This window comes from Mastacembelus armatus, chromosome 17 (genome assembly GCF_900324485.2).
Source record: "Mastacembelus armatus chromosome 17, fMasArm1.2, whole genome shotgun sequence".
Classification (NCBI taxonomy): domain Eukaryota; kingdom Metazoa; phylum Chordata; class Actinopteri; order Synbranchiformes; family Mastacembelidae; genus Mastacembelus; species Mastacembelus armatus.
In genome coordinates this window covers 11,250,949-11,277,472 of record NC_046649.1, presented here as the reverse complement: position 1 = coordinate 11,277,472, position 26,524 = coordinate 11,250,949, and the positions used below count along the sequence as shown (strand labels likewise).

The window sequence follows — 26,524 nt, the reverse complement described above, 5'->3', positions numbered from 1 at the left end:
AGCCCACAGTTCTTCACGGTTGGGAGGCGCGCAATGCCACAGCTGATCCAGCACAATCATTTCAGATGGAGCGGGTTTTCACCGCCTCAGTAACTTGTCTCTTTTGGCCAATGCTATTATAGACAGCAAATTGTCCACTCGTCTCCTCAGATTTGGTAAAATGGGCCCATTAGTAGGGAGGGGAGGCCACTTTTTTCTGTTGTGTTATTGCTTTGTGTTGTTGTTGGACTCGTACATTTTATTTTGGAAATGTTCCTACAGTGTTAATTTTGAAATCATATTTGTTGCAGCAGATTTATTTTAAGGTGTAGTCTATTTAAACCATTAAAATGCTGTAATATCATATAATGTAGAGGATATTAATGCTACAAGGTGGCTGCTGGCAACAGAAACATTTATGTCTTTTGTTTGACATCTAAATATGATGCAAGAGTTTATTGCAAAGTTGTGGCACCACTATAGTACAATATGAGCTAACACAGGTGCACTGTGCATTGTTTCCTAATCTTATGACTTTGCCTTGCAGGAGACTTGCTGCTTGAAACAACCATTCATGTCTTCGCTTTAATTTTTTTTTTTTATTTGTGAAAATCTGTTTTTGAGCAAATGTTATGGCATTTTTTTTAAAATTCTCAGCTCTGCCTAAGATGAGAAAGAAAACTGTCATTACATTATGGATTGTTATCAACAGAAACATTGTAGAAGTGCTCTACTAAAACTGAAGGGCTCTGAGATATTGTGAGACTGTGTGGTGCTTGCCATGAGATTCCACCCTGTTAATCTTTTTTCTTTTTTTTTTGTGTTTTAGTCAGGCATTGTGGTTTTCACCAAATGTCTAATGCACCAGTTATCTGCTGTTCTAATCCACTACTCTGTAAATTCATTTCCTTTGTGAAACTTCATAGCTTACTAATTGTGCACTAGATGGCGCACTTCCCCTGCAGTGAGTGACTGAAAAGCTTGAGCTTGACAGGCTTTGAGAAAGTCATCCAAATTGAGCCCAGTAGTCTATAGTGGCAAAACACAACCACAGCAACCCCTAGGCTATAACTGACTTTATTCTGCTCTTCATGGCAACACAGTGAATCGAGAGGCTAAAGAGATAAAATGTCAGCTAGCCTTGAATAATTTATATTTCCCATTCTTGACACTACAGTGCCTAAACATGGGGTTCTAGTTTGAAACTGTGCTTTAAAAACCATTCAGAAGCCTGACTGATTTCTGTGTCTGGTCGTCAGTCATTTGTTTCCCTTTGGTGGGGGCATTTCAGATGACGCTGTACTTGAGGAACATTATTACAAGAGGATCAAAGAGCATATGTCTCTTTTAGACCACCAAGCTCATTCATGACTCAGTGCAGAAAGATCACCCTCTCTCTTCATCTGTCTGCTTTAATCACACAGTCTATTCAGTCCATACTTCACCCTCTTGCTTCTTGTTTCTGTCTTTCAGCAGACGCGCTCTCTGTCTGTCAAGCACATGTCCCATGATTGGCCATTTCATTCCCACCACACCACTTTTTTATCTTTCTTCCTACGTAGACTCACTATCCTCCTACAGCCCTCTCTTCCCCCGTGACACCGCAACATTCGTTCCTCCACTAGGTTAAGCAGGGTCATATTAAAGCCTTAATCCCTAAATGTGTGTGTGTATGCATGAGAAAGCATGGTCTCTCCTGCTTGAGCTAGATTATTCTAAGTTCCTGACCTCTGGGCGGTTAGAGGGGCCCATGTTTGGAAACACAGGAACTTGTCTTTGTCTCTTTCGCCCAGCGGGGGGAGTTCGACCAGGAGCTCCTCTTGTCAGGCGAGTCCATGGACACACTTGGCCTGATCTGGGGCTTTGGGTCTGTCCCTCTGATCCTCACCACCACCAACTTAATATTAATATGCCGTGAATAAGTAGACAGCTGGCTGGGCAGGCAAGCACTCCCTGGATACACACATTCAAACACAACAGGATGAGTTTCACTTGCAAGCAAAAACATTGATCCTGAGTCCCCTCACTGTGAGTCAATCTGGCCCCAATAGCTATTCAAGTGTATCTGCTTGATCTGATGTTTCCCGATAAGAGAGATTCCTCCCAGGGTGTGTGTGTGTGTGCAAGAAATATTGATTGTCGAGTGACATGGCACTATAGATCCCAGGCAGCTGCTAAGTGTTTAAATGAGGGCCATAGCATATCATTAAATCTCTATGATAATGTCAAAGGAGACCCGGGTAAAGCATTTTTCTTTTGCATCCTGATATCTGTGCGTACATGTGTGTGCATCTGTGTGTTTTGTATCGCTGCTTTGCTCTCGGGCCTGTTAGTTCTCCAACTGTAAATAATCTATAAAAAGGTCATTGGTCAGAGGTAGGGAAGCCCTGCTCTTACTGAGGACTAGCAAATCGATCACCCTCTATGTGATGAGGGCACAGTGGCCTCAAGCTTATAGATGCAGACAGCATATGTGCAGCTCACTTTGAACTTCACATCAGTTTCTCTCATACAGTTACCTGAAAACTAGCACACAAACACAAAAAAAGTCAAGCCTCAAAATCTTCTCTTATTGCTCTAACAGGCTCTCTGTTGGTGAGGAGGGCTTTTTTCACACAGGAGGATCAATATGGTGATCTTCTTGCTTCTGAGTTTCCCTTTAAGACAATTTTGTACTCCACCAATTTTGCAAATGAAGATCAGTTTACTCATCATTGGGAATGCTATTCAGTCTGTGCAAACAGTTGAATAATGTCCTCTGTGGCTCTAAAGGAGTTTTGTCAAGTCTGAGAAAAAAAACCCCTGATGAAAACTTGGCACAGTGGGTCAAAGAAAAACATGCAAATAGTTTACTTGGAAATGTAGGATCCAAAATATTTGGAGTTTACCTACAGAGACTAAAAGTTAAGATGTCCCAGTCTCTGCTGATTCAAATTTAACTATTCCTTTTTTCATTATTTGTCTCATGTGAGTGCCCCAACAATATAAATGTAATAAACTGGGGAGTGTTCCTTTTAGAATCATTTTAAAACTGCTTTTTCCTTTCAGACAAGTGCCATAAAATTAAAGTTTATGATTATAATTATTACATTTATTGCCAACTTTATCACAGTTATTAACCCTGTCATTTTTATTATAGCATGGTGGTTTAGTTGTTAAGCCTGCCATACAACAGGAAGGCTATGGATCTGAAGTTGTGAACGCTAGCACGCTTTGAGTTCAATGTGTCTGCAACTCCGCTAACACGTTCAACATGACAATGTTTACATACTGACATTTAACAAGTATAATGTTTACAGCAAAGTCCACTATAGTAGTTCAGTACATTACCATCCTAACATTTGCTAATTAGCATGACAAATAAAGTAGATGATGCTGTAAGGAATGTCATTATTTGAGGCACAAGCCCAACTAAAATTTTCACCTGTGTATCTGCATGTCTATATATGTTAGGTAACTTTCATAGAAATCCATTCAACAATTGTCAAACCGCTGCCACACACTACATGACTAAAGACCTGCTCTATGATGAACCGATACAGTATCCATGATGTAACCTCCCTCTTATTCCCATGGGCTGGCTTTTTAAAGCAGTTTAAGCCTTCATTAGACAGAGACCAGTAGTGGCATAACATAAAATAAGTGCAGAGACAGAGATTAAAGCAGTGAATGTACTTGCTGGACATTCATTAGAGAGACTCAGAAATGATTTTGGCTGGAAGAAAAACACCATTAATCTTATCTGTATGCAGGTGTTTCAAAAAGACAAAGATGATTCCATGTGAACCCAGAAACCAAAGCAAGATTACACTACTAGGTGATCCTGAGGATATTTCTATGTCAGTGCTGAAAAGCATCAACCTTCAACTTCACAATACTCTATGTAACTGTAGTAATTCCACAGAAAACATTCAAGGCTACTACAGTGCCACTGTAGGAAAGGCTTGTGTGCATCTGTTTCCATTCACTTGGACCGTAGAGGGCACATTTTTATAGATGTTTTTAGTGAGGAGCTTCTACGCACACATACTCACACACTCCCAGATGGCAGAGGTGTTGTGGTTATGAATGGTGCTACCGCAGGTATTGCGATCACGGCATAGACAGAATGATGTGTTTATATCATCAAGGTTGAGACAGGATGGAGGGAGGATGGAGGAAAACGAAGGGGGCGGAGAGGACAAACGATGTTAAAAAGGGGTGGAGGGATTTTAAAGAGTAGCAGACAAGGATAGGAGAGGTAGGAATGTGGGAAAGTATACAGCAAGAGGGAGGGATAGTGAGAAAAAATGAAAGAGGATGACAAACGATGAGAATGAGAGAAAACAGAGAAGAGGAGGGAGTCTGCCTGTCAATCAGATTATGAACCAATCATTTGAGAGAGAATTGCTTTGACCTGAAACCTGGCAGATCACATTCGCTCTTACACACATACACACATTCGCAGATGCACTCAGCATCGTTTCCACAGTTGCATGGAGATAAATGTGTCTCACTCGCATCCAGTCTGGTGTTAAGTGCACGTATTAGGGCATATCAGCATTCATGTATGTGCTCCTTGTGTGTGTCTGAGTGTAAGTAAGTGAATGAGTAATGAGCGAGTGATGGATGGGCGATAATGCACATTTACCCTCTCTCACGAGGGCTCGAAGCGCTTAGATGTCTAGCCTGGCTCACACTTACACAATCACAAATACAAAATTTCGTCTGATAAGACAGCTTCGCTCCTTCTCATTGTATACCAGGCATAAATCTCTTTCCTGCTCCTCTTCCTGTTTACCTTTCACTACATTTATCTCCGTTTTACATCCCTTATCTTAAACCTTTGCTTCTTTTTCTCTCTCTCCCTCTCTCTCTCTGTATCTGTCTCTCACCCTTGCTGTCTGTCTCTTAGTAATGGAGCTAATTTGTTTAGGACACACTGTCTGTCCATTAGTGCAGGCCTGTCCATGCCAAGAGAAATGGTGACAAATCATGACCAACATTTGCATCTGCTCTGTCTACATTATTTGCGTCTATGAAGGAAACAAATCTCAAAATTTTCTTTTACACTTACAATAACTATTTTAATTTTATAGTGGGATCAAATCTTATGTAATATGTATAGGGTTTCTGCAGCTGTCAGACACTTTGAGTTTAGGTTTCCAGACTCAAACTTGACATTTGACAACAGACAGACTGACTTTCTCTACACCTGCAGCTCGCCTTACTGAATTAAGTCAGCGCAACAGGAAATCTGGCTGCCTTTGTGCTGTAAATGCAATAATGTTATTTATCCCACTATCTCTGCTACTGAACTTGTTGCCCTTACGTGGACAAACATACAACCATTATTGGTGTCTGTGCTCTGTGTTGGACAGGTCCTTTAATGACGTCAACAAAAACGTGTGAACTTTAGTGGCTTTTTTACAGCAGACATTTAGAATTGCCATAGTATAAATACACATAACTCTGCCTCTCCCTCTACTCAGGAGTTGTAGAAACCAAGCAGTAATACAATTTATGATCTGTATTGCATTACTGAGATCAGGTTTTCCCTTTATTTCAGTATGCTGATCATCATCGCATAATTTACCATCATATTTCTTGCTTTGATGACTACCAAGCCTACTTGAGTCAAGGACATGCTCCAGCTATCCTATTCAGGTCTCTTGACTCTGAGATAAGGACTTATTGAAAATCCTAGGAGCAATAGTCCGCAAACCTGGGCATAACCCATATACTCGTGGTCATATAAATGCAACAGCCCTGTGTCAGCATGCAAAAATACCAGGACCCCAATACTAAAATAGTTAAATAAAATTCAGCCATCGTTAATGTCATTATTTATACTGTGTATACCTCTGACAATATTCCTATTTAAAGAAATCATCACAGTTTAAGGTGGGATTTTCCCTCAGCAGCTACCTGTGCTGGTTAAACACTTTTGGACTAAGGATTACCTGTCACAGAGGAGTCGATGATTACAGATCACAATAAAACTAGAAATGTGCTGACAGCAGTTCTGTGATTCATATGTATGACAGTGAAGCCTAAATCCCTATTCATATTCTCTTTGATCTGGGCCAGTCTATCGATTCAAGGCACTAAGCAAAGAGGAAATGATTGAGTTCTGAGTTGGCCATCTCTCCCTCCTCCCTCTGCCAAAACACTGTCACTGTCTGGGCAAATGCCAATTACTCATGATGACCCCATCCTTCCTTTTTTCCATCCATGCTTTTCACTTTTAATGCCTTTGATACAATGTGACATCACCTGAAGCAAATATCGTAAACGCCCCAGCATATAAATATTTGTTTCTATTAAACTCAAGACAATTCTGTAGCTATAGAGCAGATATATAAATATAGAAATTTTCTTATTTAATCGAAAAATGTTTTGCAAACGACCTTGTGTTCCAGGTTACTGTTCAATTGTTGCTCACCTTATCGCCTTGGGTAAATCTGAATGTTTTCTCAACAATTGCTAATAGGTCAGCTCTGGCAGGATTGTAATACGGGAAGACAAGGTCAGTTTTCATTGATTGTTAAATTATTCCTCTGTGAGAAAGACACGATTGAGACAACAAGACACTGACGGCTCTTCTCCAAAAGGCTTACGATAAATATCCTTCCTCTGGGCTCAGCCAGGCAGCATTCACTTTGCCTACGAGTCAGCAGATTGTCTATGCATATGTGTGTGTGTGTGTGTGTGTGTGTGTGTCCCAACATCTTGTTCTTCAGCAACCACAGAAAATCAGGTGCAGAAACATGGCCCAAATGAGAAGACACTTGGAGCAGTGTGAATGTGCTCCTCTTTCAGCTTTTCTATCTCTCTGTCTGTATGTTTATTTGCCTCTCTGTCTGTATAGCTGGCATCAGTCTTAAGGAGATCCTCCGTCTTTTCTGTTCTCTTTTATGGGTAGAGCTGGCAGGAACTGGCAGATTTTCCTCCCTGAATAGCTGTTTTTATCTCTTTTTCCCTCCCTCTGTCCCTCTGTCTCTTCCTTCCTCTATCTCCCTGGCTGAATGGCTGTCTGGACTGGGTTCTCCGGGGGGCTCTAGAGGCCTGATTTGAGATATTTTGTGAACACTACCTATGAAGTCACACATTTTAGGAATGGTGGTCAGAGTAAAAATTATAACCTCACTCCTCATAGTGTTTGTGCCACAAGCTATGGTACCATGAACATGGGATATGGAAGTTCTGTGTTTAGGGATATTGGATGTGTTTTTTGAAGATGGGGGACTTGGAGACTACAAGATGGGGGGATGCTGAAGTGGCTCTCGTCCCGTATGTGCAACTGAGACAGGGAGGCAGACGGGGGCAGGAAGGGCTTTGTGCATCAGCCCTTTCCCACACTCCCTTTCACCTTTTGTTGTATGGCAGCATCAGAGCTCTCTGACATGACGAATTGCTCTGCCTGCTTAACTGAGATGATGGCAGTCAGAAAATAAGAGTGGAGTAAAGTGGTATGATGTGTGTGTTGACTGTACATGTGAGTGTGTGTGCGCAATCTTGTCCTTTATTCTTTGTGCCTGAAACAGCCTCTACTTCCCAACGCCTGTTCTGCAATTCTCTGCTCATCTGTCACCAGTCTGCATAAGAGAAGTTGAGGTTTCAGTGTTTCGAGCTGAAGATGGATAGATTCCACAGCGGATGAGCCAGACACAGCCATGCACACACACGCTCATATACACACTAATGCCTCTGCCCAAATGCCAGCACCAAGCTGTTGCCCATAAAGCGTTCAGGCTGTCACAATAGAGACATTACCACATGAGTGAGTGGTTTTGAATAGGGCTAAGGGTGTGGGTGTATATAGAGTGTGGTGGCTATGGGGGGAGTTCCTGGCGAGGCAGACGACCCTGTCATCACCTCTGCCCCTTGTCAAACAAGCGATTGCTGCCAATGGCACATGTGTGAAACACACACACTTACACACACTCCTGCTGCACTGTCTGTTGCGCTTATCCAAACTTGTAACTGTTCTTACTTTTTTAGGGAGGAGCTCTCAGTATACTTGCAATGAGCTAGAGGGTTTGCAAGGGAATAAGGAAGTGAATAGTGTGGCTGCTATACTGAACAAGACAGAGAAAGTGAATAGCTGACCCAGCCAGGCCAAGCAGGGTGAAGGGTGAGAATCTACAGGTCAAAAGAGGAGGGATAACAAATGAAAAAGAAACTCTTTTTAAAATGAGTTATAGGAAGAGATCAGCTCTTCCTTGTGGAAATAAATTCTGTAAGGATCAGTCAAGAGAGTGAATGGCACAAAAAGAGAGACAGATGCAAATAGAGTTATGCTTATAAGTGCATAAAACGCATGACACGTTTCAAGCATTCGTTGTAGGCTGCTGTCACTCAGCTCTGTCAGTGGATTGTCACTGCATGTGTTTGTGTGTGTGAAGCCTTGAAATGTCATTATGCAGAAGTGATGCTTTACATGAGCAAGATCACTCTTCCACAAGGCATGCAGGATGTGTGTATCTGGGGGCATGCATGTGTATGTGTGTGGTAGAGGGAGTGACAAGGGTTTAAGGGGCTGTGTCACGCCGTCACTGCTGGAATGCATGACAGCAATGTTTTGTTGCCGTCCTGATGATCATGGCAGCAGCAGAGGAACAGTGAGAAGAAAGAAAAAAGAGGAAGGGCTGAGAAGGAGGAGAAGAAAAAAAAACTAGTATGTTTTTTTTTTCTTCTCCTCATGCTCAATGAGGAAATTAGGTCATCCAAGTAAAGCCATTGCAGAGAACAAATCATCATCATAATTGGACCCGTAACAAATCTGCAGAGGTGGCTGCTTCACACAAAAAAAAAAAAAAAACACAAAAGCTGACACACACATCTACAGCTACACACATGGCCAGGAGGGGGTAAAACAGAATTTCAGTGTAAATCAGCATGTGCTTGGCAGCTTTATAGCTTTTTCAGGACCCTCATTTGGGACAGAGGCGTGATAGAAGAATGTTACTCGTGGCAAATATAATTGTGGTCATGATCTTTCCATTAATCACGACATGGTCACATCACATTTGCCTGCGGGGGAAAAAAAAAATTCCAGGGCATCATGTGACCTATGGGATCCCCTCAACCCATCCTTTCAGCTGGGCATGCACAACAAGTAAAATTCCAAAAAGGCTCTAATATTACCCAATTAATGTCCCAAACCACACACCTGAACATTAAATGTTAGATTTAAGGAAATAATTCAAACTTTGGGAAATTGTGTTCATTCACTTACTCTGTTTTTTTCCCCCACGCATTGCTGCGACTTTGAACTGAAACACACAAATTAATCATATACCTCAATTAACTGTTCTCATCTTAACATTTTCTTTCAACTTATAGGTAAGGTGTGATAAGTACAATATTCACACACACACACACACACACACTGGAGCAGTTAAGTGAAAGAGGTAACACACATCTCTTAAAGGCATCTTTTCCCATCAGGGGCAGAGGTTTCGCCACATGAGCTGGTTTAAAGATGTGGAAGATTGAAAGGTTGACCTTGCACACTCTCAGCTCTTCCTTGCGCATTTCATGTGACAGGCTGCATGCATCATTTATTCATGTTTAAAAAAAAAAAAAAAAAAAAAGTCTGCCCAAAACATACAGACAACCACATTCAAATAAACCCAGCACAATCTCACATTGCTAACATCCAAACTGGAGTCAAACACGTAATATAGGCTGAATAAATCTCCATAAAGTGTTTCATTGGGATCTGTTGTGCATGTCAGCATTGTGTAGTCCTGGAAGCATCTGCAGGAACCATATCAACAACTGGGCAAAGACAGAGAGAGATGAGCTGCAGCTTACACTAATCCAGTAATTGCCATGTGCCCATGTCACTTATCAAAATAATTGACAGTATTTTCTACACTGAGATGGAAGTGTTTATTCTGGTGTTACTGAGACTATCTACAGTGGATCTCCACAAATCTGGATCAGTAATGAGATGGCTGGCTTTGTTGCAAGAAGTGCTACCGAAGAATGTGGTAAACCCAACAAAATTCAGTGTATGGCATTGACTTTTTCCCCGCTGGATCGACTATATCTCACATAATTTCCTACAGCTGTAATGTAACTAAAATTTCTAAAATTATCAATATTTGTGGTTTGTGGCAGTCAGTGCATTTTCTTTTAACTTATCCTTCTCTTTCAGTGTCACTTCACCTCAGAGTGGTTAGGATATTAGTTGATGACAAAATAGTTTTTGTTATAAACAACATTAACCTTAATGATGCCTCTAGCTCTTTTGTTTTATACATGTTTTCTTTAAAATGAATGGACTTTAGCAGGGGCAGAGCTAAACTGTAAATATCTGGGGCTTATCCCAGTAATGCTAGGGGGGCTTCAAAGACGTTTGTGAAAAATAACCCTTTAAATACTGGCCTCTGGTGAACTTTATGGTTACTAATGGATGAATTGAAATTGAAAAAATGTGACTAACCCTTAACAGATTCAACAAATATAAGCAGCACAGCGGTGAAAGGCCTGTTGAGGGCCTTATAGGAGGATATCAGATTTTTGCATTTGGAAGTAGTGATGAATCAGATTCATCTTATCCCAACTCAGCTGTGAAATGACCAACCTGAAACAACACTGGATGGTCTTGGAAAACTGTTTAATATCCGTATTGGTCACCTTCTTAAAAAGCCTACACTGATGCTGTTGGTTTCAGAGTCGGTGGTCGGTACTTGATGTCCGAGCCAAACCGCTTCCAGTGTATCAGCTCGATAAAACATGGCAGCAAAGCTATGTTTGTCTGGATGGTTACCGAGTATCACTAACAACAACTGAGCATGTATGTTGACTATCTGAGCGACGAAGACGTAATTCTAGCACTTTTAACAACAAAAACAGGGTAAATATTGAGGAGAGGGTAATACTACTTACCACAAGCTGCCATGTTGCTATGACGTCAATCCAACCGACTCAGTCACCTTGGGGCCATGTCCGAATTCACGAGCGATAGTTCCGAGTCCAATTGCATTTTTCCATTTATGAGGTCGGATTATTCCGAGTGCAATTGAATGCAGCGTTAGATTCGGTCAGGTAGACCCTACATTAGCGACGTAACATGAGGAGGGTTGGTTAGTGTGGAGCATCAGGTCGATGCCTGTACGTTAGTCTAGATGGCGATGTTTCTCCAGAACTTTCTTTGGTCTCATTAAAGAAACCGATAGAAATATTCAATCAGAAATGAAATTATCATCATTTTCAAAGCTTTAAAAGGCTTTAGAAAAAAACATTAGGGGCTTAAGCCTCGAAAGCCACCCCCTGGGTCCGCCCCTGGGCTCCAGGGGCCTTGTTAGACATACTGGGACACATAGTCTACACCTCATTACTCACATGATGTTTTCAAAGTCTATACTGCCTGTATGAAATGTGCTAGTCCTTTAAGAGGTTTGGATTTGTAGCCTGTTATCAAAGTTGAACATCTGCTGGGCAGTGTTTCTACTTCAGGATGATTTCACAAAATGTTCATCGTGTCACTGACAAACTGAATTGATGATTAGAAGGTTGGAGGATCTCCTGTTTTTGGTGTTCAGAAAGACATGGGATTTTAAAACGTAAAACCAGACCAAATTACTTCATTGTTCAGGTGGAGTGTAACTAACAGTGTGAGGAATCTCCAAAGGCCGTTATTCCACCCCAGAGACTGGGGGCTGATTGACAGGACTTGGCTGACTGTGGACCCTCCTTCTCCCAGCGTCTCCTCCTCTCTTTCCTCTCCTGTCCTCTCTCCTGTTCTCTCTCTCTCTCTCCTCAATCGCGAGGCTGCGCTCACCGACTCGACACCGCCAACAGGGATGCAGCGAGGGCGCAGCGCAGCCTGAAAATGGCACCACCACGCGTCCTGTGGATCTACCCATCCCTTTTCCTTCTGTCCTCCCTGTTTCTTTTTCAAGCGCTGTCTCCCTGTCGAGCCTTACGGAATTACCCGGAGAATGAAGGTGGGTGCCCTGCCGGGTTGTGTCAGCTTAAGTGGAGTGAGGTGCATGACTTGGTTGCGCGCTGTGTTGGCGGATGGGGAGCCCCAGCACCTTGGCTCCACTGGCCGGGGAAGGAGCGGAGGGAAGCGGCGCAGAGTCACGTTTAACTGGTCGGCTCGGATATAAATCATGCATAAAGAAAAGCGCAGAGAGAGAGAGAAAGAGAGAGAGAGAGAGATAGAAAGAGAGAGACAGAAAGAGAGAGAGAGAGGGAAAACTGTTTTGTCACGTTTTCTTTTCCGAGCATATTGCCATTAAATTTGTATGACATATACAATCCTGGCATGCTGAAGATAGAGAAGGCTGATGTAGACGTTTCACTTTGTGACACCATGAAAAAGCTTTTTCACATTGTGTCTCGGGCAACTGTTTTCCTTGCATTAAAACAGCCTAACTTATAATGATTATGCCAAAACAGCAATGGCATCCCTGTCAAAATCCTTCTTCATGACAAATATCTACATTATAACTCACTGATATATTTCCAGCCTCAGTTTGCAAATGAGAAGCACCAATTACATTAAATTTGTCACACGCTGCTGCTGAGCCTCTCAGTTATTGTATTAACATCGATGCTCAGCCTGAAATTAGCCAATGCATTTACTCTCTAACTACTCCAGACTGCTTGTTGGGCTGAAACATGGCTGATGGCTGGTTTAATTGGAAGGTTAAACTGGGACCAGACTGAGAAAAGGGCAGACCAGTGAGTAATTTGAATACAAAATAATGGTTTTATGAAGCAGGTTATTAGAACCAAACTGGAAGAGTCTATAGTGTTGTCACTGTGACTGGAGAGGATACAGCTGTGGTTTGATTGTCTTTCTGTGAATCATTTTATTCATTGTTTTGGAGCTCAGCAAAGCTGCATCATTTGCCTGTTATTGATATTTCCTCTATCTCACTGTCTCTCTCTGACACACATAGCACAAACTCACACACATTGACAGGCCACACTATTGTTTAATGGGACCTCCTGTGCCTGGCTGGCTTAACAGTATATAAGCTGAGTGTATGTGCAGTGCGCTGGATGTATGTCACAGCCCAGAGGAGTTCACGCACAACTACGGCTCTGGAGGATAGCAGAGAGGAGAGCGAGTGGAGGAGGAGTGTCTTAACAGGGGACAGTGTGTGTGAGGGAGACACTAATACACTGCTGCCTGAAATGAGCGTGAGTGATGAAACCAATTGGAAGTCAGAGGAAACTCTGGTTGTTTTAGATAAACGCACCGTTGTGGTTCGTGGGGGGTGTTTTTGTGAACCGTGTGACTGATGGGTCAAAGGGGTCACTACTAATACACACTTTTCAAATAATCTGCCAAGAAGTTCGCCTGTCTACGTGTGTGTATGACTGTCTGGGTCTTTTCACCCTCTGGTCATTTGTTTGACCTGCTGTTTCAGACTGCTGGCCTATTTGGCACCTTTAAGCCCAGTGCCCAACTTGTGTGTCACTGTTTGAGTGTGGAGAGTGTGTGCATGTGCCCCACTGGGACGGTAATCCAATGAAGCCATTTTCGTCAGCCACTCTATGCTTTCTTTTTACTTTTTGGCCTGCCAGTGTTCCTGCTGTGACTGCACACTTAGCTAAGAGATTGCTCTTCTTGGTGCCAGTGTGTGTGTGTGTGTGTGTGTGTACCTTGTCTTTGTCTATGAGTGTGCATATTCTCCACCAACGCATCTTGGTAGTCATGTTATTCCAGGAAACCCTCCCTCTGAGTGTCTGGTAGCAGAAGCGAGAGCTGTCATAAAAAGAGAGATACGGCTCTCAAGGCTCAATTAAGAACACAGTCCTTTTGATAGAGCTGAAAGTGTTAGCAGGAAAATAGTGTTAAGCTGTCAACAAGCTTAGTTTACTACCAGAAGTATTGATCTGCTCCAAAATTGTTGGCATTTACAAGAAGCACAGTTACGAGGGTGGACTGGCGACACACGGTGCTTTGGCAGAATTTATAGAATTGCTTGAAATTGCTGCTGACTGCAGAACGCATGGGGGAAATGGTCTGAAGTGGAAAATGGTTAATTCATAAGTTGTTTTGATGAAGAGCATAGTTATTATTATTAACCTTAAAAGGTCCTCCCTCTAATGTTAGGTAATGTAATGGAGTGGATGAGTTGTGCACCAGCAGAGGGAGCCCAACACACCGTGTGTCTGAACCCTGAGGGCTTACTGATGTAACAACTGGGTGGATGTGCACAGGTCTCCCCTTGGTGTCTCTTCTCTTGCTCATCGTCCCTTTTTTACTTCCTGTTTGTATTCCTTCTGCAAAGGAACAACACATGCCTTCTCTTATTTGTAGGTTCTTGCTATTTAATTTCCCCTGTACTTTTTTTTATTGCACTTTCCTCGTGCGTGCTGGGGAATGGAGCAGCCTATCACTCTATTTTTGTGTCTTCCCCATCTCTAAATATACATCTTCAGTCCTGGAAAACACAGAAAAATGATTGGAACCTTGTGTTTCACTGCACTGCAACTGGGTGTTGATCGGAGTATAATAATAGAGGCAAACAAATGATTTAACTCCAAATTCAGGCTGAAATGAGGGTGAAAATGGGTACACAATTGAATTAACAGGAAGGAGGGAGGGGAAAGACAACAAGGGAAAATAGGGGCTCATTGTGTTTTATATTATAGAAGAGGTTTGCTGTAATCTGCAATTGGTTTTGGAAGTACACATAAAGCTTTAACTGGATTGGCCTTAGGGTGCTGGGGGGGAAATTGCTTTGTAAGGTTAACATGAGGGTGAACGGTTATTGCAGAGGCAAGCATATGTAAAGCATGCCCTCCACTTACACACACATCTTATGATTCACACAGGATCCTGACTGTGGTATAATGTTGGGTCAAAGGTCTCCTCTGGTTTAATTACTTTAATCTATAATGGTTTCTTGTAGTTATCGGCAGAGCAATACCTCACAGTGTGTGTATGTGTGCAAGTCTGAGAGATTGCTCTGCTCCCATGTAACAACCATGACCTTGGACAGAAGAGGATATAGATCTCTGCTCTCATCAGAGAGCAGCAGAGAGAAACAGAAAGCACGAGCACCCTCCTGTTTTTCTTTGTTACCCCGTCTACTCTGAACCATCCCTTTTTTTTTTTTAATATCTGCCCTTCTCCACTTTCTATCAACCTCCCTCTTGGCCTCCATCTCTCTGTCCTTGATTGTTTTCCTTTTGTCTTCTTCTCTTTCTCACTCCCAGGCCTTTTATCTGACCTTCAGTAGTAGTGTAACAACTGCAGCCAGCCACTGTATGTTTTCTGAAATTAGAAGGGATCTTCTATATCTGCTTAGCACAGGCCCATACACAAGCCCACAAGGGTGCATCTGCACATCCACACACCCCCACACTCATCCAACCCTAATGTGTGGTTAGGGGGCTGTTTGGTGGTCTTGGTCCAGAGAATAGTGTCACATATTCCCAGGGCTGGCTGATAGATGGGGTTATAAATACAGCTCAGTGACAGAGAACGATTCTGCTGTGAGGGCTTCACCTCACGGATTCATTGTGTGTGTGCGTGTGTGGGGGTGAGCAAGAGAGAGAGGGAATGAAATTCTAATTATAATTAAAAGACAAAAAGACTAATCCACAAGAGGGAATCTGTGAGACAAAACAAAAGTGATAAGGAAAAAAGAACAAAGAGAGAGTTGTAGTGCTGTATTCTCTATCAGCCCATAACAACACTTTAAACAACACCCACAGAGCCTCTGTGCTGTATCTGATGGTAGTCAGTGGTTGCTAAATATGCTTTATTTTGCTTCACCAATTCAGAGTTAAAGTGTTTTTGGTGTTTTGAAGGGACAAGAGTTATTTTATGCTTATTTGCTTTCATGCCGTGAGTTAAATAAGACTGATACCATTCTCATGTCTGTAGGTTAAATATGAAGCTACAGCCTGCAGCTGGTTAAACGGACTGGAAACAGCTAGCCTGACTCTGGGCAATGGAAACAAAATCCACATACCAGCAGCAGTAAAGCTCTTTAAATTTACATATAATGTATCATTTGTTTACTGTGCAGAAATCTAAAAATGACTAGTTGTGGTTTTGGAGGGAGTTGTTGATGGTAAACCTTGTATCCACGGAGACCAGCACAACGCAATGGAAATAGACTTTGTGATGTACATGAATCAAATGAATACACAATGTCTATCTTCACAAACCTACCCTAACTGTCCCCTAACAGTGGATTGAAATGTGCATTATTTTCAGATTTTCTGATTTTGAAACATTTTGGACCACTTCTTTAAAGTTGGAAAAATAGAATTAATTAAATATAATTAAGGCAAAAATAATTGAGTTTTTTTTTTTATGCCTAATGGGGACTTTACATTTACTTACATTCATTACCTGCAGACTTACCCTAAGCTGAACCATAACCACATTTTGCCTAACAGTAAACAATGAGCCAAGTTGTCAAAATAAAATTCAATTATTTACGTGGTGGTCCCAGGGAAGGCCTAGTCCCCACAATGTCAGTGTGTAAAGTAGTTTCGGTCCTTACAATGCAAGTTATAGGCACACACAGGTCTTCTTTTCCCTCTTTTCGTCTTATTGCTCATCTTTACTCATACACATCCCTGCTCCCCCTGTCCTTGACCTTTAATTTGGTTAAATTGAATTGCTTCCTTACCTTCGCCCTTCTCTCTTGTTTTCCATTTTCTCTTGTTGTTTGCACTACGCTGTTGTCTCATGCCACATTTGCGAAGGGCTGCATTAGCTGGCTTTACAAGCAAACAGCCGAGGATTTGGGTCAGCTGCAGCAACAGCATATTTACCGACCAGTGCTCCAGTCTCTTCAAGGTATTATAAGAGAGAAACACCCTCAAGCTGGACTTTAAACAGTCAGAAAGTATTTGGACACATAACTGTTGAAAAGATAATAGAAATTATTGAAAAAATTTAACAGAGATCATAAATATATATATTTTAAATATCATCTAGTCAGTAATTGATATATTCTACATCTGTATATGTAAGTGTAGCTCAGAGATATGATAGCCCTACTGCATCTGTCTTCACCTGGAAAACAACATTAGTTATTGGTTCAAACAGCCTTTACTAGTGTTATCCTGACAAGCCACCTCTTCTGGATGATGTAAATACTGTCAGGCAGAAGTAGCACGATGTTGTAGCACTGTCACATGAAAGTACAATTCACACCTTTTTGTCATGACAAAACCTTTCTACAGTCCAGACTAAAACGGAGTCGAGCTCAAAATGTTTCTCTTCTGTTTTTGTGGTGTTTTGATAGTATAATTCTTTAATGAATTTTTCTGCTGTGCACCAACCTCCTCATCTTGTTTAGCTTCAGTGTTTTGCTAGTTATGTTTGTTCTGGCTCTCAGTTTCCTGCTTGATGGTGTGTCCACATTAGTGCAAATGGCTTTAAGTTTCATTTGATGTAGGCAGCAGGGCAGACAGACAAGTCACTATGCAGACAATTACTGAAGGTGTGTGGCCCAGACAGCCATCTGTGTGTATGTGTGTGTGCGTCTGTGTGTGTCTGTGTGTGTAGCAGTAGCAGCCCTGTCTAAGCACACTTTTATCTGACATGTGATTTCCTATCCGTCTCCACTGCTGTGGCTCACTCCTGAGATTCCAGCCCAATTTACCCTCCTGTGACTAACCACTGTGTGACAGCTGTGTGTGTGTGTGTGTGTGTGTGTGTGTGTGTGTGTGTCTGTGTGTCTGTGTGTCTGTGTGCTTTTTCCCCATCAGGAAGAATGTCTTAAGAGCTAACAGAGCACGAAAAGGTCAAGAAACCCAAAAAGAGAAACACACATACGTGAAAAGGGTGAATTTAGAGAAAGACACAGGTGCAGAATAAAAAAAAAATATATATCTATCACTCCTCATTCTATTCAGTCTGTGCTGCCTATTTTAATTTTTTCTTTAAATGAATGGTGGGATATGTCACAGTTTGAATGTGCGCGGAGGCGTATGTGCCTGGTTTGTACTGTAAGTTGTTTCTGAATTCTCAAGGTCTCTCATTTATATGTGCCTGTGTGGATATGTGTGTGTGCATGTGTGTCATTACAGTTGTGTGTGTGTGTGTCTGTTGCTCTTTGCCCCTGATGAGTTGTTGGCATACTGGTGGAAGAAGCTTATTAAAAAAACAAGTGTCTGGATCTAACTGGTGTCACAGTTCAACACTGCTGGGCATTCAACCAACAAGTGCAGACAAACCCATACACACGCACACACACAAACTCCAGAGCCTTTTCAAGCGACAAACTAGGGCAGTGCTCCTGTCATAGTCTGTCAGAATGGCATCTTTTCTGTTCTGCAAGTGCTGCCAGTGTATATGACATAGCAGAGTAGGCTAATGTACCTTCTGCCACAGTGTAAGGGGGGCGGTGAGGTGATAAAATGCAAACTTAACAAGGTACACTTCATCACATACAGAAACATTTTAATACGCTTTTTGAGTTCTACGCACTATCTGCCTTTCAGGTTGCTGGAGTTTTCTGAGAATAATGTTTTCAATAACCCAAAAGAATTCCTTTTAGAAATTCTTTCACTAAAGCAGCTGCATTGAAAAAGAGCTTCTTAACAAGCATCCCATTTTCCCTTTTTTATCACTGCAGGGTTAAAACTATCTTATTGCTGTTATCCTGAGTTAGTTTTACCTGAAGTCAGGTTAGGTTTGTCTTAGCCTGGCTTCTGAAAATCCACCCAAGCAATTTAGACATACAGTAAGAGCTGCTGATAAGTGATGTGGCTTTGTTTTCTTGTCTTGCTTCATTTTTTCACAAAGTTTTTGCCTAATGGGTAAGCTTCATTTTTGCATCTGTTGTGTGAGAAAACATTGCCCAAATATAGGTGATAAAAACTGAGTGAACTGCTAAATTCATACTTGTTTTGAACAAGACAGGAACAGTTTGATTAAAGATGACCTGAGCTGAAAAGACACCTTCATCATTCGTTACAACTCTCTTACTAATGTGTAATACAAATTTGCATCGGTACAAGCACCATTTAACATATGCAGCACATGGCCAGGCAACACCAAGTGACAGCATATTTTTACATTTCTTAACACATTTAATGTGTGACCACTCGGCTTTCAACAAGTCACTGATTAAAGAAGTCCCGTGGAATATATGTCTGTACGTGCACATTTCTGATTTATAGCTCTGCGTACATTACTGATGAATTTTATCCAGGCTTCTGATGGTATGTGTCTTTTCTTGACTTCTCAACATTCCTCCCACTCTTTGCTATTTCTCTCCCATCTGAGTCACCAATTAAGGATTTACCCATTTTGGTTCCTGCCAGCCTGGATGCTGCTGCCAATATTTCGCTGTTGTATTTTGGATTCTCCTTCATTATCCTAGGTAACAAGAGATGAAAGCGACAAACGATAACCAACTGATCCTCTGTGTACGTCTGGGTACCTTCTGTAGTCCTTTTGGGTAATTTTCTAACTAACTATGTTACTAGAGCTGAAGCCACACTGACAGAAATCAGAAACCTCAGTGTTCTGTTTATAGGACACATTATCCCATTTATTTCTCTGCATAACCCAGCCAGCATATTTCACTTTCTGAAAACTGGGATAAGTGCTTCTCATAACGGGATGTGGTGTTTACTTACGTAAACACTCTAATGTGATATTCCAAAAAAAAAAATGTCTATATGAAAACACTCCTAGTTTTGTTAGGGTTGTTGAATAATGATGCTGTTTATCAGGTTTAGCTTGGTTTTGTTTATCGAATCATTTGAAAAGATTTGTTATTCAGAGCAGATTAATCGATTTAATTATAGTTTTATCAGTGTAGTTTTTCAATTTAACTTTGACTTTCACTATTTTTTATCATTTAATTTCTTTAAGCCAGATACCATTCAGTCATGCATGTAAGTAGATAATTCAGTTATTTTCATAAGTTTCAGAGAATCAGCTTTTACCTTCAGTGATCTGCTCCTGTCTGCTGCTCATTTGTATAGTTATGGACTATAACTGTGAAATTTCTTTGGAATGTGTACTGATTTTAATCTGTATAATTTAGTCAAAACCCAAAGTGGAATTTCATTTTGCATTTGTTCAAGTGTAAAGGATCAACATAACATTTCTCTGAACAGAATGAGTAGCGAGCAGAGGCATTTGAACTGCATCAAAGAAGAATTTGAGTTAGAACTGAATTTAAATCTACTGAATTATTCATATTCATGTATTATTCCTCGCATCCATAGTCAGATGGGACTGGCTCCAGCCAACCCTCTGCAGGATGTGTGGCATAGATACTGTAATAGATGGATAAATATATACATTTTGTTTGCAGACAGCTGTAACACTCAAAATATCTTAAATTTATATGAAATCAGTCCATAAAGACTCCACTGATTACACTATAGAAATATTTTGTTTCATTCCAAGTGAAATGGCGCCCTCACTGCTTCAGCATTTCTTGTAATGCAGGCAAGGTGCTTAGCCTAAATAAGACTTGCATTCAGTATTCCCTCCATACAAATGAATTCAACAGAAAAATCCAAAATAAGACAGGAAATAGGAATTTGATGGAAACAAATTGATGGAAAGTAAAAGTTACTAAAGTTAATGATATGAAGGCTATACAGTAACAAACAGTAAAGTGGGTGAGAGCATAGATGCAGAAAAAGTGAAAATGAGTAGAAAAAGGTGGATTTAGAGCCTCTGGTGGTTTGTGGATGAACGGAGAGAGAGCGGATGAAAAGACCGTGAGAGAGAAGGCACAGCACCTTTGTTACAACGCCTAAAGTTCAGAGCTCAACTCTTCCCACTCCATCCTGCTCCTGTGTGTTGCTCTGACAGCACTCACTGGTTGAACTGTGCTCTCAGTGTGGAGTGGAAGCAGGGGACGCTGAGTGTGTGTATGTGTGGCCGCACCAATACTGAGATACTGTCTCAGTTTCACGTTTCTAGTCTAAGCTCCCTGACTCACTCCATATTTACTAATGCACATATGAAAGTGGCATCAATCCAAGCATCTAACTTTGACAAGAAACTTAGTGGGTTTTTTTTTTCAAAATGTAAAACAATTTCTTTAATGAAATAAATAGAAATATGTTTGCCTAGTTTACACATACTGCATACACAGACTTTGTATGATGCAATAGTAGTGTAGTGTATTTCAATTTTAATAGTCACTATTTACTGACCCTCTGCGTGTGGATTTATGAGTGTGTTAAAAAAACATTAAAAGATGTTAAATTTTAGAAATGCAATGGGCAGCACAACCACCACTACAATAAATTTCATATCATTTTGAGCAGTATCCAATGTGTATTTCACAGTTTTCTCTCAGTTTTCTGTTACCAGAAAAAAAGACCTTGGGTATTGGAAAGTCTGATGATTATCCCATCATTTTTCTTTAGCAGAGAACATGACATTTCGGGTGTGTTGGGGCATGAAAACCTGACTGAAAGTGAGAAAAAATGAAGAATAATCAGCCTTGTACTTGAAGCATCAGCATGTTGAACATAGTTTCTCTAGACCCTTCACTACTAATTTCAATTTAACATTTTCTGTTCACGGCAGACAAACCCATTACAGTCACATCATCCTCTATATGGTGGCGTTATTTTGCATTACATTGTCTTTATGGTACTGGCTAGTCTTAAGTTGTGTGCATCAGGGTTGTGTTTGCATGTGTGTGAGCATTCTGGTGTCTTTGTGTGCCAGTCTGGCTGTTGGCAGCACTGTTGGATTCTTGGCAGGTGGATCACAGCTTCTTACAGCCCAGCTGAAGCAGTGGATACCAACCAGGGAGAGAGCAGCAGAGAGACATAAACAGAAGGAAGGAGAGCAAAAAGAGGGGAAGAGACAGCAAGACAGATACCCCAGAGGGAGGAAACAGGAGTGAGAAAAAAAAATAGACAGCTAAAGAAGGAGATGGAGAGACAAAGCCACTGAAAAACGTTTTGTATTTTCTGTACACGGTTCTGTAAATAGCTTTGCTGCATTGGTAGAGGAATCTCTAATCTACAAATTCACACCCTCTACCCTTCTCTTCCTCCTCATCTTTCATTCTTGTGTAAACCTCACAGTTCGGTGCTGAAAATCAATAAGACAGCATGTCCGTCTGTAACCAGACAACTCTCAACAACAATGTGTATGGATCTGTGCATTTATGTCCTGTGAGCCTGGCAACATTGAGATGTGTGTGTGTATGTTCATTAATGAATTTACTTGTGTGTGAGTGGTATTTTTTTTAAGGAGAGAGGCTGGACAATGCCATGTTTGTTTTTACATGTTTTGCTTCCATTGTTATTATTGTTATTAAATTCAGAAGAAGCTATGAGATGTGATGTGTAGCAGCTTATCAACGCTGTGTGTGTGTGTGTGTGTGTGTGTGTTTGTGAGAGAGAGAGAGAGACTGGTCATTTGATGAGCATGGTGTTTTTATTCATGGCCAAAGCAGGACTGGCCCAGGCTTAGATTTCACAGACATAGAATTTGGTCTGTTAGCCCAGAGGAAGAGAAGAGAGAGCCAGGGAAAGTGTGAGGGCATTTACAGATGGACGGAGAGATAGATAGAGGTACAGCTTTGTGTTTGTTCGGGGCAGGAAGCTGCATCATCATTCTTCTAATTTCTCTGTTTCCAGATTTTGGCAACAGACACACTGAGGTACACACTACTCACACACACACACACACACACGCCTGTAGGCATACTGGCTGTGTCAGCAGACAGGAAGCTAAAGCTAATACATAATTGATGAGTCCAGTCATTGATTATAAGTGATAAGTGGTATTGACAGTAGGTGTGAGGAGAAGAGAAAAAGTGTTGATGTGTAGGTTTATGTGTGCGTGTGTTTTCCCTGTGGGCTGCAAAATGGCTTTAGAATATGTAAAGTCCTCAGTAACACATTAGCTGACAAGACAGTACTGGAGGGTATAATGAGGGACTTTAGGCATAAAAAAGTGTCTTGGAGGGTTGGTTCCAAAAACCTATTTTCTTGCTTAACTCTTGAGTCTATGCAGGTAGTTGGAAATTAACTTGTGGTGTTAGTGGTAAACTTTAGATTTTTGAACTTTGGACAAAGCAAGCTGTTTATCCCTGCTTCCAGTCTTTATTCTAGGCTGTGCCAACTGCCCATCAGTCTTCACACAGTTGGACAGAAAGCTAATTATTGCCTTTTCCAAAAGTATTCCTGAGCTATTCCTTTAAAACACCAAGGCGTGGGAGTTCAATGGAACATTTGCATCCTAATGAGAGTGATGCTCTTAGCGATTCTTAAGATTAGTGAGGAACACACAGGCACACATATGGTAACTGCTGTACAATCTTTTGGAGCAAGTAGAGCACATGTGTAGAGGTGCCCCGATAACCAATTGCAACGGGCACGCACAACATTGAATCCGAGCAAAAATCATTTGTTGCAGCCACCCCACATCTCTGCCTCGCCTGTATTTTTTTTCTGCATCTCTGTGACCCACTGAAAAATAAAGGCCAGAATAACAAAGAAATTTGCAAATAACCCATTTATTTATTTATTTCCTCAGGAACGCAATCTATACCAATTTTATTTTGGGGGGGGGACGAAGTTCCAATAAAAAAAATACCACAGTGAAACCTGGTTGCCGCAGGACATTATTTCTAAAAAGATACACTCTGCAACTGAATTTCAGTGGAATTTGCACCCCCATTGTATCCTCCTAAATGGAGACATCATTGTAGAGAGGACTGAGAAGATATGTTTTTTATGTAATCTGGGTAAATAAATGCTTTAAAATCGAGCTTATATTCTTTGAAATATATGAAAACCCTATACAGTGAGTGAGTCACACAGAATATCATTGGCACAATTGCATGCATGTGAAAGAGACAATATTATTAAATTCTTCAGACCTTGTTGATAGGTACAGTAGCTTTTATCTCTGTTGGGTCCTGAAATCACATATTATTATGCTATTATGTGTTATTTCTCCACGCCACTCAAATGCTCATGAACTAAGAAAAGCAGTCTAAATGGTCTTTACTCTCTGAATACACACATGGGCTGGAGGCTTCCTCTGACCTTTTGCTGCTCAGCACCTCTCCTCCACTCTTTCTGTCTCATCCCTCTCATTTAATCCAGCTCCCTCTCATCTTGCCTCTGCTGTGCAGCCTGTTTCTCGGCTTCATTATACCATCCGCACTGTTTTCTCTGTTGCTGTTTTCTCACGCAGACGTTTCTGTGTCAGAGCGTGCGCAGATATGTTTGCCGCCACACGCACACACACACACACGTGCACACGCATGCACGCGCGCGCACACACACACACACTATAATACAGCATGACATGCCTCCCTGCTGTCACAGTGTGCTGAGCTGAGGAGAACAGCCGGGATTCAGTTAGGGCTGATGAACAGCATGAGTGTGAGAGGAAGAGAAAGAGAGAGAAAGATTGAGAAAACAAGAGTTTTAGCCCATTTTAAAGCCCCTTTGTTATACTTACAGGCAGTATGGATACACAGAGGGGCTTGTAAACAGGCACTTTAGACCTTTTTCCATTGAGTAATTAGTCTCTTTTGCATTCAGGAGAGCAAGCTCTTTTCTTTTTACTTTGGAATACTTTTCCAGGTCACTGCTGCTACTTTAGAAAAATTGGAGGGAATATGAAAGTGTGCTGCTTTAAAATGACACAGTCAGTTCAAATTGTGTCAAGTCAGTAACTCAGATGTCTGATCTGGGATCTGTGTATTGAAAACATCATTTCAAAGTTTTCAATAGAGGGAGGATAACCTGGAAGCAGGGGTAGAAGAAGTATTGACAATGTAATAATGTTCTGTTACATTCAAATTGTACTTAAATAAAAGTCATCAATGTATACAAATATACTTATAAGTACATCAAATAAAAGTAGTCAATATCAAATTTCACAAATGTATTCTATATTATTAGATAATGTTTGATACATTATTGTGTTGCATTGTAGTGCAGAGAAATATTTTCATCTGAAATGCAGATGCAAAAGTGTGAACTAGCAGAAAATGGAAATACTCAATGTACAGATACCTAAGTACAGTACTTGAGTAAATGTACTTAGTTACTTTACACCACTGTTCGGGAGAGCAACAATGTTTGACAGAGAGAAGAAAGAGAGAAGCAGCGGTCTCTGCAGATGGATACTGATTAAATATTGATGGTCAGCGGTGTTGAAGGCTTGATTAGGAGTCGACTGAGCCAAGCCTCAACAAGAACACACACCTACACATGCGCGCACACACACACACACACACATACACATACACAGGTGACTCACACACACGCGTACACGCAGGTGGAGACCCTTGCTCCAGAATCTGAGCAGGTTTTCATTATGTCTCCTGCTGGTAAACCTGCTACCTTCTTCTTTTCACTTTTCCATTCTCACCTTCCTGTATCCTCCTTTCATTTCCTCCTGTCACACAGAGATAACACACAGGAAACAACATGTGCACAGTCATATGTACATCCAGCCTACTGTCGCACTTTGTCCTAGAAGACATTTCCTATTATGATATTAAAGTTATAGTATAAAACCTTTTTAGGATTCAAAGCTGAAATAAATTTCTGTGGTTTGCATGTTGAAAGGCTTGGTTCAGAATAACAAAAACACAGACTGTACTGTATGGTATCCTGTGCCTAGAGTACAGTGGTCTCCAGCCATGGCCATGGTTTTGAGATATCCACCTCCTGAACAATTGGCTGATAATCCAGAGACTGTCAGCAGTTTCTATAGGGACTATTTCTTCAGCAGTGCTGTTTGAGAAGTGTGCAAGACGAGTCTGTTGATTTTGCAGAGTAACCCAGACACAGTAGAAGTTACTGCTGAATTAGTTGAAATGTAGTTGCTCAATATGTGGGTAGCACTAACAGAACTCCATTCATCTCAATTTTTTAGGTGGCAGAGATCTCAGAGGGGTATTTCTCAAAAGCTTTGTGTGCACAGGGGAAGTGAGAGAAAATGGCTTCCAATGGTGACAAAGTTTTGAAATAAAAGTGATAAATGTTGACAGAAACGTTTTAAATCTCTCCCGCTCCATAATCCTCTTCTAACCAAAAATAATTGAGCTTGGATAAAGTCGTTCTGACAGTTATAGCAGCCGGAGGCTCCAGCTCTAATTTGAGCAAACCAACACATGTCTGCTCATGGGCTTGACAGGGTGATGACAATTTAAAACAAAAGCAGTCTATGTAGTCATATTTGGAAAAAAAAAAACATACAAAGCACTCAGACGAACAGCTCAGTATGCAGATGATTGTGCTCCAGGTGTGGTTTGAGAAGTTTTTGGAAAACATTTTTCTATGTTTTTGTGTGGCATGAAAACTTGTGAACAATGAAACCTATTGTGACATTGAATGAAACTTAAATGAAGTCACATTTTCTTTGAAGAAGAAGACAATCTTCACATGTTTACGGGTGCAATATGCCGTATTCAGAAGGATCTGTTAGCAGTAATTGGATAGTGTTTTCATAGTTATGTTTTCATTAGTGTGTAAAAAATCATTGCAATTTGTCTGACTCAGAATGAGCTTTTTACTGTAGATCTACTTTAAGCCAGTAAATATTACACACTGTGCTTTTAACAAGTGCTTTTCACACCAACACGTAGTGAGGATG

General features: G+C 41.1%; 1 protein-coding gene across 5 annotated transcripts in view; it reads left to right on the top strand.

The window, feature by feature from the left end:
* The first annotated feature begins 11,745 nt into the window (after window positions 1–11,745).
* The window catches only part of epha4b (eph receptor A4b), an 81,697-nt gene continuing 66,918 nt past the window's right edge, over window positions 11,746–26,524 (top strand). For 4 of the 5 annotated variants that reach the window (XM_026313067.2, XM_026313065.2, XM_026313064.2 and 1 more), the window contains exon 1: window positions 11,746–11,921. In XM_026313067.2, coding sequence (XP_026168852.1) covers window positions 11,807–11,921 — 115 coding nt within the window. In that variant the 5' untranslated portion in view covers window positions 11,746–11,806. The remainder of the gene's footprint in view (window positions 11,922–26,524) is intronic. The other variant, XM_026313066.2, reaches the window with a different exon arrangement.